A 13,228-nucleotide genomic window follows, 5' to 3' on the forward strand; every position below is an offset into this window, starting at 1 on the left:
TCTTTCTTTCTTTCTTTCTTTCTTTCTTTCTTTCTTTCTTTCTTTCTCCTTGTCAGCTTCCCTGTGCTGCAGGCTGGGCAGGGAAGTTGGAAGAGAAAACATTGACTTAAGTTATTTATAACAAGTGTCCTAAAAACCACAGAAAGACTAATCGATCTTATATCTTTCCTATCTCATTAAATATTTTAACTGACACAGACAAAAGAAAGTGGCTGGAACAGGAAAATTAAGAAAGTATATGAGGGGAAGAATGGTTTTATTCCCTCTTACTGCTGCTTTGATCCACATTCCCTGTCAGATCTTCCTTTGTAGTATCTCATTGCTATTCCTGGTGTGGCTGTGCTGTTTTCACTCACATTTTGCAGGCTTCCTTCTCCTTTTGGACTATCTGGAGGGAAAAGTCTAGTATTTCTCACTTGGCTTATCTTTATTTGGACTACATTATTTTCTTTTCTCTGTTTTTCGGGACTTTTAGCCTGAGGAAAAATTGACAGAAAGCTTTCATATTCACTTGACAAATTAGAGATTCCAGTACATTTCTCCCTCAAAAATTACCCGAAGGGTGAAACACATTTCAATACTTGACTGACCAAAACAAAGTGGGGAAGAAATATAGTTGAAGGAACATAGCAGAAGACGTTTTGGCAGAAGAGGCATTTGCTTACCTGTTTACTAAAGTTCCTGTGGTTCCCATGGACTCCTCCCATCTCCCTCTCCTTCCTTGCCTACAGATGCTGGAGATATTAATCCCCACAACCACCTTGCTTCTACTGCGTATGAAATGCTGCAACCACTTAGTATGTCCAATTTCAGTGTGACTTAACATCCTAGTTAACCCTCCGATGGTTCCCAAACTCTACACCAAGTTATAGACTCTGTGGAGAGAGGATTTGAAGTAAAGGTACAGTCTTCCTATTTGCACATTGCACCTACTCTAATAGGTCTGCCTGGTCCTCCTCACCAAGATTCGTTAGCCATATTTTTTATTGGAAAGTGGAAGAAAACACACATCCTACAAATATTCTACCCTCTGCCCAGTTTTCCTGACCCCCTACCTCATCCTTTTGCCCATGTGTTTCTTTTAAATATTATCTCCTAACACCTCTTTTCAACTTCAAAGTTATAGTGTGTTTTCATCTAGTCAGATTTCCTGTCCTTTCTTTCCTCTTCTCAGAATACCATCTAAAACTGGGTTCCACTTGCTCCACATTCCTACTCTTCTCGCATTCTTTACATGCACTTCCACCTGAGAGCCCCAGTACAATTATTTTTGAACCTCCATTACGGTGACATTGCTGGATCTCAAGTCCTCTTAACTGTGTGAGATGCCACCCCCATGTTCACGGAGTCATAATTTGCCTCTTCACTCTATCTGCCGCCAATCCCCACTCAGATGGGCTCCCTGCCACGTATACAGAGGATTCTCTGTGGAAGTTTGGGGAGAGATGGAGGTGGTGGAATGAGTTGTGATTGTGCCTATTATGATCGTTCTGGCATCCTTAAACTCTGTGAGTATCAGATGGAAACCCAGGGGTATTATGAGATAATCTTTTTAGATTTGTCTGGGAATATTACCACTGTCTAGGATGTTGGGTTTTTTTTTTTTTAATCTTTAAGGATTAACTTTAAGCAGAATGTGAAGTAAGATACTAAAAAGCAGACATTAAATACATCTCCTCAAGTAATTCTTAAACATCCTAAATTTAGTACCAATAATTTAATTAACGTTATGCAATTACATGTACCATGTTTCAAAATAATCAAATCATAAGAAATTTTAAAATAAAAAATTCAAGGAAGTCTCTAGTTAAGCATTTACATAGCATTCATTATTCTGTCAGCCAATGTACCAGGAAGCAGGACAATTGATAATATCTTTGCTTTGTGTAGAATGGAAGCATATGGGTTTAAATACCTTGTAATACAGCACTATTGAAATTTGAACCCTGTCTTCTCAATAAAGGCACTATACAGGATCTTTTGGAATACAACTTCTTAATAGGAGATTCTGATAGATAGCAAAGTAAGAAACAAAATATAAATGCTTGTCATGATTGCTTTCTATGTTATATATTCCATTTGCTGTTTCTATTGAAAAAAATATTGAATGTAAGATGTAATTGAAAGGAATATGGAAGAGTTTTTGCTTTTGTAGATGTAAAAGAAGAATATCTTTTTTTTTTCCTGTTTGGAACAGTGTATTTATTTCTATTCATAATAGCATTATCTGTTTCATATGATAAGATGTTATTTTTAATGAAGAAAACACTGAGGCAATTATAATTGTAAATTGTAAATAAAACATTTATTCTAATCATCATTTAAGCACAAATAAGGATACGATTGCAAGATACAATTAAATATAATAAGAACAGTGCATTATGAAATACAAATGACACATACACCCTTGAGTAAAATTTGCATATTTTAAGGTGGCATTTTAACCATTTACAATTGATATAATTTCTATTTATAATTAAATGGGCTCTTTAAAATATCAACACTAGTAAAAGTGGCATAATCAAAGAGCCCTTCAGGTTGTACATTTACATAAGCCACCTGTGGAAATTTGAATTTGGAATAAAATTCTCACCTAAGTTAATCTAATGTACATAGTATGTCATGCACCTGTTCACAACATATTGCTAGAAACCATTGTATGGTAATGAATGTGTGAGCAAAGTAGAAAGGAATATATGATTAAGCATAAGCTATTCTGTATAAGGTGTAGATAATGACAGTAGCATATTGAAACTGATTCTCATCTAAGCATAGCAGGGAATTGGAAAGCCATACTTACTAACAATAGAGACAAGTCATACCACATTTATGCTTCTGAGAACGAGGGATTCATATTTCCTATAGCAGATATTAGTGATATGGCTGTGTAAAGGAGTAGAAAATGTCATGGATGACTTTCTAGCATTGCTGAGCTATTTCCTCTGAGAAATAAAGCAAATGCTCAGTGGTTGCTCCATCTCAGTGTCTCTGGCTGGCTGTCTGCTCTTTTCATCAAAGTCGACTTCCACTTCTTTGCAACCAGATTCGGAATTCCCTATACTAACTCAATTAGACATTTGCTTAGTGTTACAACCGTGTACTTTTGAAATTGGAAGGAGAAAGAATTTCTCAGCAACATGCAGTTTTTTTGTTTGTTTTTGTTTTTGTTTTGTTTTGTTTTGTTTTTTTGGTATGTTGGCTTAGTGCTGCGCTTATATTATCATGGGAACAAGGCACAGTCCTTGCATTCATGGAGCTTACAACTTAGTGGGGGAGCAGATACATAGACAGGCAATTGCAATGAGGTATTTTAAGTACCACAACGGAGAGAATAGGTGTGCTACAGGGAAGATGTATGAGACTTCTAACCCAAGCTTGCAAGGGTGGGAGCCATGGGTTAAGTTTGACTTCCCAGAGTTAAAAAAGTAGAACCAAACAAAACTATGTGAGTTAGTTGAAATACATACCTTCCCCGACTTATAATGCAGTTATGTCCTGATACACCCATCATAAGTTGAAAATATTGTCAGTCAAAATGCATTTAATACACCCACCCTATCAAATGTCATAGTTTAGCCCAGCCTACCTTAAACATGCTCAGAACACTTACTTACATTAGGCTATAGGTGGGCAAAATCATCCAACAAAAATTCAATGTTATAATAAAGTATTGTGTATCTTGTATAATTTTGTGACTACCATACTGAAAATGAAAAACACAATGGTGTCTGGGTACAGAATGGTTGTAAGTGAATTGGTTGTTTACCCTTGTAATCACGTGTCTCTGGGAGCTGTGGCTCCCTGCTGCTGCCTAGCATCAAGAGAGAAAGTATCATCATATTGCGGATGTTTAGCTCAGGAAAAGATCAAAATTCCATATTTGAAGTATAGGTTCAACTGAAAGTGTATGGTTTTCACACTCTCATAAAGCCAAAAACTCATTTCGAACCATGGTAAGTCAGAGACCATCTGTACTCAGAATGTTAGAGCAAGAAGTCGCTTTTGTCTCATCTATCCATTTCTTTATTTACCTGTTTTTCCAGTTTCAACCTGTGCCTCTGTTGAGTTTCGTTGTGCAGATGGGACATGCATTCCAAGATCAGCACGATGCAACCAGAACATAGATTGTGCAGATGCTTCAGATGAAAAGAATTGCAGTAAGATATTCCACTACCTTTTGTTTGTTCCTCCCTGGGTACCTTTGGCATTCCATGGAGCACTGCCCAATGTTTCACTGAACCTTGTCCAGAATTGATGTGTAATTAACCCCTGTTGTGTAGGATAATTGCATTTTTATCTCTTCAAATGAGGTTAACTTTTCTTGTTTCTGTGACCTACATAGAAGGCTCATAATCTTTGCAGATGAGGTGTTTTTCATTTTCTGTTTACCTCCTTACAGATAATACAGATTGTACACATTTCTATAAACTTGGAGTGAAAACCACAGGGTTTATAAGATGTAATTCTACCTCACTGTGTGTCCTGCCAAGTTGGATATGTGATGGGTCTAACGACTGTGGGGACTACTCAGATGAATTAAAATGCCCAGGTAATTCTAGAAAGAAAAAAGTCTTTGCCTTGAGATTTAGAGTCTCATTGTATACAATAAATTTGTGAAACTTTATTTTTGATATCCAGTGGTTAGGATTAAAATTTAAATAATGTAGACTAAATTACAGGAAACCATCCTCTTCCAAACATGCCCCTTGATGTTTTTTAATGAGTTATGAAATGATGCTCAAGAAATCTGTTCAGTATTTGGATCGATTTCCTTTGAATGTTCAATTCGTCATTAATCCTCTTAAAGTTGGTGATTAAGTCTTAAAATGTGTGATCTCTAAAGTTTCCATGGAAGTATGACATAGTGAGAAAAAAAAATATTCATGAACTAAAGGGAGAGAGACAATGTTTCTCACCACTGGCTTTATTCAATGTCATACAGTTTGTATTGTCATGTTAGGCTGTTTGATGAAGTTTACACAATCTTTTGACATAGTAGCATGAGTAACAGTTATTTTCAGTGGATCAAGGTCAGGAAGGCATATTTATATCTGACTTTTTAACCATTTTTGCAAACATAAGCTCTTTCAGATTGTCATCTGCATTCTTAACAGAATGCTTTCCATTGAAAAGTGCTATTCCTTTCTAAGTATTTGAGAAAACAAATCTAAAAAAAATATAAGAAGTAAAGGTGTTAAATTACTATAACTGGAAATAGATATGCTTTATAGGAAACTATTTCAGTAGTTTCATGACTACCATACTGAAAATGAAAAGCAGAATGGTGTCTGGGTACAGAAGGGTTGTAAGTGTATTGGTTGTTTACCCTTGCAATCACGTGTCTCACTGGGAGCTGTGGTATTTCCTCCTTCTTACCCTGTTGCCATACTCACTTTTGCCATGTTTAGTTAACATGCAAGTTTTAAAAAATATTTTAGGAAATTATATTCATAGGTATTCTATGCAGCAGTATACACACACGCACACCCAATCTCTAGTGTCGAACGATATTCTTAATAATTCATAATCTATCACTTAATTTGCATTAGCAGGTTCCTTTTATTTTTGTGTTTTCCTGCTCAACGATTTGTAACATTCTTGATATCATTTTTGTTCCTTCTGTGTTTGAAAGGCTAGCTGCATCCGAGGAGGAACTGGAGAACTTTTCCGGTTCTATGGAGAACTTTTATATGCACTTGTGACTGTGGCTCACCACAACTCTTCCACATTTTACTTTTAATCACATAAGACGTTTTAAAAGAAATATACTAACACTGATTTAGACTCATGGACCCTGGGTGTCTAGATTCATAATCTGTTGTTCTTTCTACAAAAATTACCTCATTATGGCTGTAGTTAATTTTTAAAATTAACTTGAAGGCAGCATGTAATAGATACTCATTAAAACTTACATATATATAAAAACTTTGTGGCCTTTATATATTTCTAATATTAACAAATTATTTTTAAAGTTTACTTTTAACATTAATAAAGAATTATAATCATAGTGGGCAAGAAGGAGAGGGGAGCTACATAGACTGATGAGACAGGTAGATGGACAGACTGGAAGCCAGTAATAGGTCAGGCTAAACACCTTAGGTGATATCTAGGCAATATCCTAAGAAAAAGTAAGACATAAATCACATGATTTTTCAGTTTAGTGGTGAATTCTGTCAAAAATTTTATTTTCATTTTCAATTAAATATACGAAATTGGCATTTGAAAAAATAAAATGGGATTGTTATCTTAATACAGTCACAACGGATTATTGTCGTATGGTTATTATAGTGTGAATGGATTATTATATTGTGATGTATATTCTAAGGTTTGCTTCCAAATTGGCTATGAGCCAGTCTAAAACTATGTAAACCTAAAGGTACAAGGGGACCTTGTAGAGAAAAATCTAATTTAGTAGAGAAAAATCTAATATTTTATATGCTCTCTTAGAAGTGATAATAACAAGAGGCGCCTGGGTGGTTCAGTTGGTTACAGATCACGTCATGATCTCACAGTTCATGGGGTTGAGCCCTGCATCAGGCTCTGTGCTGACAGCTTGGAGCCTGCAGCCTGCTTCAGATTCTGTCTCCCTCTTTCTCTCTGCCCCTACCCCACTCATGCTCTATCCCTCTGTCTCTTAAAACAAATAAATAAACATTGAAAAAGATAAAAAAAAAAAAGAAATGATAATAACAATACTCCACAGTCTACAAAATATGTAATTTACAAAGTAACTTTGCATGCAGATACTTATTCTCAAGATATTTATGTAAGAGATGACATTTTTAGAGATTCCATTGTAAATTGTTTTCTTTTTAAAGTACAGAATGCTTATATAAACCTTGTCAAAGCATACTCTGAATACAAGACAATAGGAACACCCAGCCCACACTTTCTCAGTAAAGACCCACTAATGTTTTTGTAATGTTATTCATCTTTATGAATATAGAATTACAGATATTTTCCACCAAAAATGATTCTTTAGCCTTAGTCCCATTCACTTCATAATTATCTGTTTTATTTTGTTTTGTTTTATTTTGTTCTATTTTGTTTTACTGTTTTGTTTTATTTTATTGTATTTTATTTTAATTAATGGTACTCCACATTATTTGTATTTAACAAATTTTTCCATTATCTTTTTTCTGATCCAGGATCCAATCCTGTATTGGATTTGATTATCATATCTTCCTAGTCCCTTCTGCTCTGTGCCAGTTTTTGTTTTGTCTTGTTTTAGTTTTTCCTTGGTTTTCATGACCTTGACATTCTTTTGTATACGTATATGTATATGTGTGTGTAATATATATAAATGAAAATAATTAATGTTTATTTTTGAGAGAGAGAGAGAAAGTGCAAGCAGGGGAGGGGCAGAGAGAGATGGAGACCCAGAATCCAAAGCAGGCTTCAAGCTCTGAACTGTCAGCACAGAGCCCAACACAGGGCTTGAATTCATGAGCCATGAGATCATGACTTGAGCTAAAGTCAGATGCTTAGCCAACTGACTTTGCCACCCAGGCGTCCCTAATATATATAAAATTTTATTTTAAGTAGGCTCCACACCCAATGTGGGGCTTGAACTCATGACCCTGAATCAAGAGTCTCATGCTCTACCAACTGGACCAGCCAGACTCCCATGACCTTGACATTCTTGAAGAGACCATCTCAGCTTTTATTTAAGATTTTTTGTTACTTATCTCTTCCAGTTTACAGAGTATTACTGTTTTATTATCTACCTAACATTGTGGAAGCTAAGATTAATTTAAATTATTTAACATTACATTCTGTATTTTATCACAGTTCAAAACAAACATAAATGTGAAGAAAACTATTTTGGTTGTCCTAGTGGAAGGTGTATTTTGAATACCTGGATATGTGATGGTCAGAAAGATTGTGAGGATGGACTTGATGAGTTCCACTGTGGTGAGACATTCTATCTTGTTCTGTGACATTCTTTTTCTGTATGCCTTATTACTACTTATATGCTGATGTTCTCTCTTTTTTACATAGGAATTTTATAAAAAATGTTGCTAATTGATTTTAACAATTTTCATTTTTATTAAATATTACAAAATGATAAAAATTAAAATAGAACAGAACTTATAATAAAGAATAACAGTCTCCTGTCCCAGCCTTTTATTTTAACATTAATGGTTATCTTTATCAATCTAAATGGTACACCTTTATTTTCTGACTTATTAACTTGAAATGCTAATATATTTACTTTCTGCTATAAAAAATAAGGTTTTAGTTCACACTACTCATTATACTCTGCCTACCTATTAACATTGTTATTCTAAATGTTTCTATTAATTACATGTACTGTTTTAAATAGTTTACTTAAATTTGTATTTCCTCAAATTCTCATCTCTCAGCATCTAACCTCCTAATTTCTCATGTGTACATTTCATTTTACTTGGCAAGGCAAGACGGCACTTTGAAAATTTATTTTATAGAATTTATGGATTTTGTAATTTCTAGGCCAAAGAAATTTTCTACAGGGAAACAAAGCATATATTCATTATTTTCATTTAACACAAATAATGTACACTGTGGTGAATAGACAAAGTAGAGGAAAAGATTAAAAATGGATCTTCTATGAAATGTCAAACTCCTCTAAAAGTAAATGTCATCATGAAATATGAAGGTGCATTTTGTTTGATTAAGATGCTATATATCTTTACATTAGAGCTAGATTCTGAACAGGATTAACAGAGAACTTTACAAATAGTTTATGTAGATTCATAGTTTCTGGACAGGAAGCCATTATACGGTTGTACTTTCTTTAGTTTCATTTTTTCCAGGCTTCAGTTTTTCTAAACTCTTTTCAACAGGTCTTCTAAGTGAATATTTTAAATAAAGATGCAAGGTTATTAAATAATTTACAGGATCAAAATCAAATGTCTATTTTTATTCTCATTTACATTTGGAACACTTGAATTTGGAAGGGTTTTATTTTGGATTTTGCCTGGTAATAAATAGGCTGAGTGGAGGAATAGGCCAAGGGTGAAGGAGAAAAATCACAAACCTGACTTTGGAAATAAATGGAGTACACTATTATAAATGCATAATTTGGTAGTAAAATACAAGCCACCATGCCAATGAATTTGGATGTTATTAGTCAGCCTTAAGTGTCCCTAAGAGAGAAAAGTAAAAACACTTAAGGTTTAGTAGGTAGGGGTGTAAAACTGGTGGCTTGTCTTTGAGCTAAAAGCCCCTTAGTCACCTCATCATTATAAACAAACATATATGCTGGTGAATATAGCACATTGTAATCTTGCCTTAGAAGCATTTTTTTCTCTAGTTGTTCAAAAATCAATTAAAAATTAGGACGGATGACTAGACGACACTTGGAATATTTGTTTTATATCTATGTACCAGATGTTGAATTTTTTAATTACACCCTGGAATATATATTTAGGGGAGAGTGGCCAGCATAATTCTGTGAAAATTCTGTGGGAGGAAAAATGTTGCATAACCTGAACACTCAGCGGGAATAAGCAGGCTGTTGTCAAAATTTTATAGAGCTGTAGTAGAGAAGAGAAATTTGGCTTGTTTTATTATAAGACAATTGATTTTAGCAAAATCTAAAGGAAGGACTTTCTCACTGTCAGATCTATCCTAAGATGGTCTCACATGATTTTTTTTTCTATTGCATCTAAAGCAAACATTTTTGTTTGTTGTCTAGATTCTTCTTGTTCTTGGAACCAATTTGCTTGTTCTGCACAAAAATGTATATCTAAACACTGGATTTGTGATGGAGAGGACGATTGTGGAGATGGATTAGATGAAAGTGATAGCATTTGCGGTGAGTTGTTTCTTTTGTGTTCTCGTTCAATTCTTAGGCATATGATATATGTGCACTACAATTTTAGAGCAATCAAAAACATGAAACTCTGTTTTCTACTCTGTTAAATTTAATTTAAATTTACATATACATTTCCATGTAGCTGGTTTTATTATTTTAATGACAACCTGTCGTCCTACTATTTTTACATACACAGTTATTCAGTTTTTAGGATTTTTCCTGAATATTCACAATGAATACATTTGCAAATTTTATTTTTTTTTTAGTATTCAATTACTTCTTTGGAATAGATCTCAATGACTGAGAATACTTGGATCAAATAATCAAACATTTTTCATGGCTCATGATATGTATTGCTAAGTGGCCCTCAAAAATATACTGATTTGCACTGTCACAAGCTACCCACACTATTTATGTTTGTATATATGTATTATAGTGATTGTTATTAGTGGATTGTTTTAAATAGATAGTAAAGAAGGGGGATATTTATATATTTTTAAGTGTACTTCAATAAACAGCTTTCTAGGATTAGAGATAGAATGTCCCACTATGTATCAACTACATAGCCAGTGTAATTGCTTTCAAATAATCACAAACATTTAACAAATAACTTAAATGGGATTATTAGCTTAATTTTTTTAAGGGGAAAAAGAAGGAAGTGATCTAGTCTGTATAAATTTATTACAAATGGACAGGTATTCTACTATTTATTTATGTGTCTTTGTGTTTATCTTTCTGATCTGTTTCTATTTGCATGTTTGTATTATAGGCATAAAATCTTTACTCATTGTATTAGCCCTATTTCATAGCTTTTATCATCCTTATTTTAGAGAGAAAAGGACCTGAGTCATAGAATAAGGTGCATGTACAGAGTTAGGTGTACTTAACACCATTTTTAAATTTCAGTAGTTGTGGCCTTTTAGGTCACCTCCATTGAGACAGGTTGCTAGGATTTTATACTATTCAAGTTGTTTGTAAACAACATAAAATTAGAGATGTCCCCTGAAAGCAGGCAATTTATTTTCTTGTATTTTAGCCACCCCAAATCTATCTTTTGTTTACATAGCTGAAACAGTTATGTGGCAGATAAATACAGAAGGATCACTGTAGAAAAGCTCTGAAAGGAAAAAGAAATCAGTAATCAATTAGATGTTTCACCAGTGGCTTTTAACTACTTTTTCCTCTTTGCTATTGATTTTGTTTTAATTTTAACAAAAGAATCACCTACTTGCAATGAGGTGAGCATGTTGCCAGTCACTAAAATCATCTTGGATTTGACCTTTTGTTTCACCCTACACCAAAGTGCTCAATTGATACCTCTGTCTTTTCTGAGTGGACACAGCAAAATAGAAGGTATAAAGCTTATGCAATCATACAGAGCTGAATTATCCCACATCTGCATTTTTGCTACCTATTAAGAGGGTACAAAAAAATCTCCCTTATGTAACTATTGTGATCATCTAACATGAATCAATGTATACAATATAAATGTTCTTTTTCAGAGTATTATTGCCAATCTACATCTATCAATGTGCTGATAACTTTTTAAATAATTAAAATGGTAATGGACATGTTTACCTGTTGTCAAAACCTGTCTGTTTAATTTACTTACAGGTTGTATTTTATATGCTAACTGCTAAGCTGGTGACACATACAAAATCTTTAGACCAAGTATCATTGAATGAACTGAATCTAATATACTAGGTTTAGAAAGAAACTTTATAAATAATTTATCTCAGTAGTTCACAACCTTAAGTGCACAAAATATTCTTCTTAGAAGTTTGTTAAAAATGTAGATTCTTTTTTTAATTTTTTTAACATTTATTTATTATTGAGAGACAGAGAGACACAGAGCGTGAGCAGAGGAGGGGTAGAGAGAGAGAGACACAGAATCTGAAGCAGGCTCCAGGCTCTGAGCTGTCAGCACAGAGCCCAACGGGGGGCTCGGACTCTCAAACTGTAAGATCACGACCTGAGCCGAAGTTGGTCACCCAACCAACTGAGCCACCCAGGTGCCCCAAAAATGTAGATTCTTAATCTTCATCTTTAAATATTCTAATATGTGCTGTAAGCACAACCTTTCTTAATAAACACAATAATGGTTCTGACTTGGAATCTGAGGATCCCATTTAGTTAATAAATTGCTTTAGGTCACTCAGAGAATCAGTAATGACAGAGCTAGGACCAGAATTCAGATTTCTGGAGGATTTCCTAAATGGGATAGTAACTCTTACCAATCAAATATAATATCTGAGCAGGTACCCAAGATGGATCTGGTGGAAATCTTTCAGCTTGTCTTCCTTTCCTGGAATTCATTTCCCTGAGGAAGGCAATGTGTCTCCAGATGGCAGGAGTAACTATGGAATGATGCCATGAGTTTTTTCTTTGGCCCATTTTCTTTCCAATTGACTATGATGTTTTGGCATGCTCTTAACACAAAATCTATTGAATACTATCAAGGGAGTCAGGAAATTAGCTGCAAAGAGCTTTATGCCATTTTATAGCTTGAGGTGTCTTAGTAATTATCTAGTCATTTCCCTCATTTTACAAATAGTGAAGCTCAAACACTAGTCTTCTCCAAGGTCGTAGCAAATTAGATTTCTCAATAGCCAAATTGATGTTATATCTATTATGCCTACCTTGAGAATAAATTGGGTGATAATCGGAAAGTAGACAAGGAGTTTCACATGCACCAAAACTTCCTTACTAGGGAGAATGCCTTTTTTTTTTTTAAACTCAAGCTAAATAACAAAAATATTATGGAAATTAAAGCACTAATTGAGAGTATAATAGTAAAAGTGACACTTTATATTTTAATGGCAAGTTTGAAAAGATAGATCATTATGAGGAATAGTATAAAAATAAATTCTGGAGGAAGATAATTTTATTACAGAAGGTACTAAAGACATAATAGTTAGCAGGTAAATTCATTTTTAAGTGAAAGCAACATTTATTTAATAGATTTTTTATGATTTCTTCCAGGAATAGATATCATATTAAACCTCATTCTATTAGCACTGATCCCCAATCAAATGAGCACATGTGAATTACCTGGAGGACTTTTCTACATTCACTTGCCATCCTGTCTTCTAAGCTAAAGTATATGTGAAGGACAGTCATGTTTATGGAGAAAATCCTCAAGGGGTTTTATATGGGTGCCCTGTTGCCCTGCCGTATTGAAAACATTGCCTTGAAAAGCATTTTCTGCTCCTAGCAACTCTACAGCTGAAAAGAAAGATGATAATTATATAATGAAAGCATGTTGGTCACTGCTTTAAATGTTTGGAAACAAATATCTCTCTTCACTCCATTCATTCGTATTGTATTTTATTCCTGGAGATAATAGCTTTTTTTTTTTTTTTGAATAGTTCTAACAATGTGTTTTCTTTCTTTCTTTCTTTCTTTCTTTCTTTCTTTCTTTCTTTCTTT

General features: G+C 34.0%; 1 protein-coding gene across 1 annotated transcript in view; it reads left to right on the plus strand.

Moving 5' to 3' along the window:
• The window catches only part of LRP1B (LDL receptor related protein 1B), a 1,876,868-nt gene that overhangs the window by 1,588,244 nt on the left and 275,396 nt on the right, over positions 1-13,228 (plus strand). Inside the window, exons 48-51 of the mRNA XM_049615676.1 lie at positions 4,044-4,157; positions 4,400-4,549; positions 7,792-7,914; positions 9,680-9,799. Coding sequence (XP_049471633.1) covers positions 4,044-4,157; positions 4,400-4,549; positions 7,792-7,914; positions 9,680-9,799 — 507 coding nt within the window. The remainder of the gene's footprint in view (positions 1-4,043; positions 4,158-4,399; positions 4,550-7,791; positions 7,915-9,679; positions 9,800-13,228) is intronic.

This window comes from Panthera uncia, assembly GCF_023721935.1.
Source record: "Panthera uncia isolate 11264 chromosome C1 unlocalized genomic scaffold, Puncia_PCG_1.0 HiC_scaffold_3, whole genome shotgun sequence".
NCBI lineage: Eukaryota > Metazoa > Chordata > Mammalia > Carnivora > Felidae > Panthera > Panthera uncia.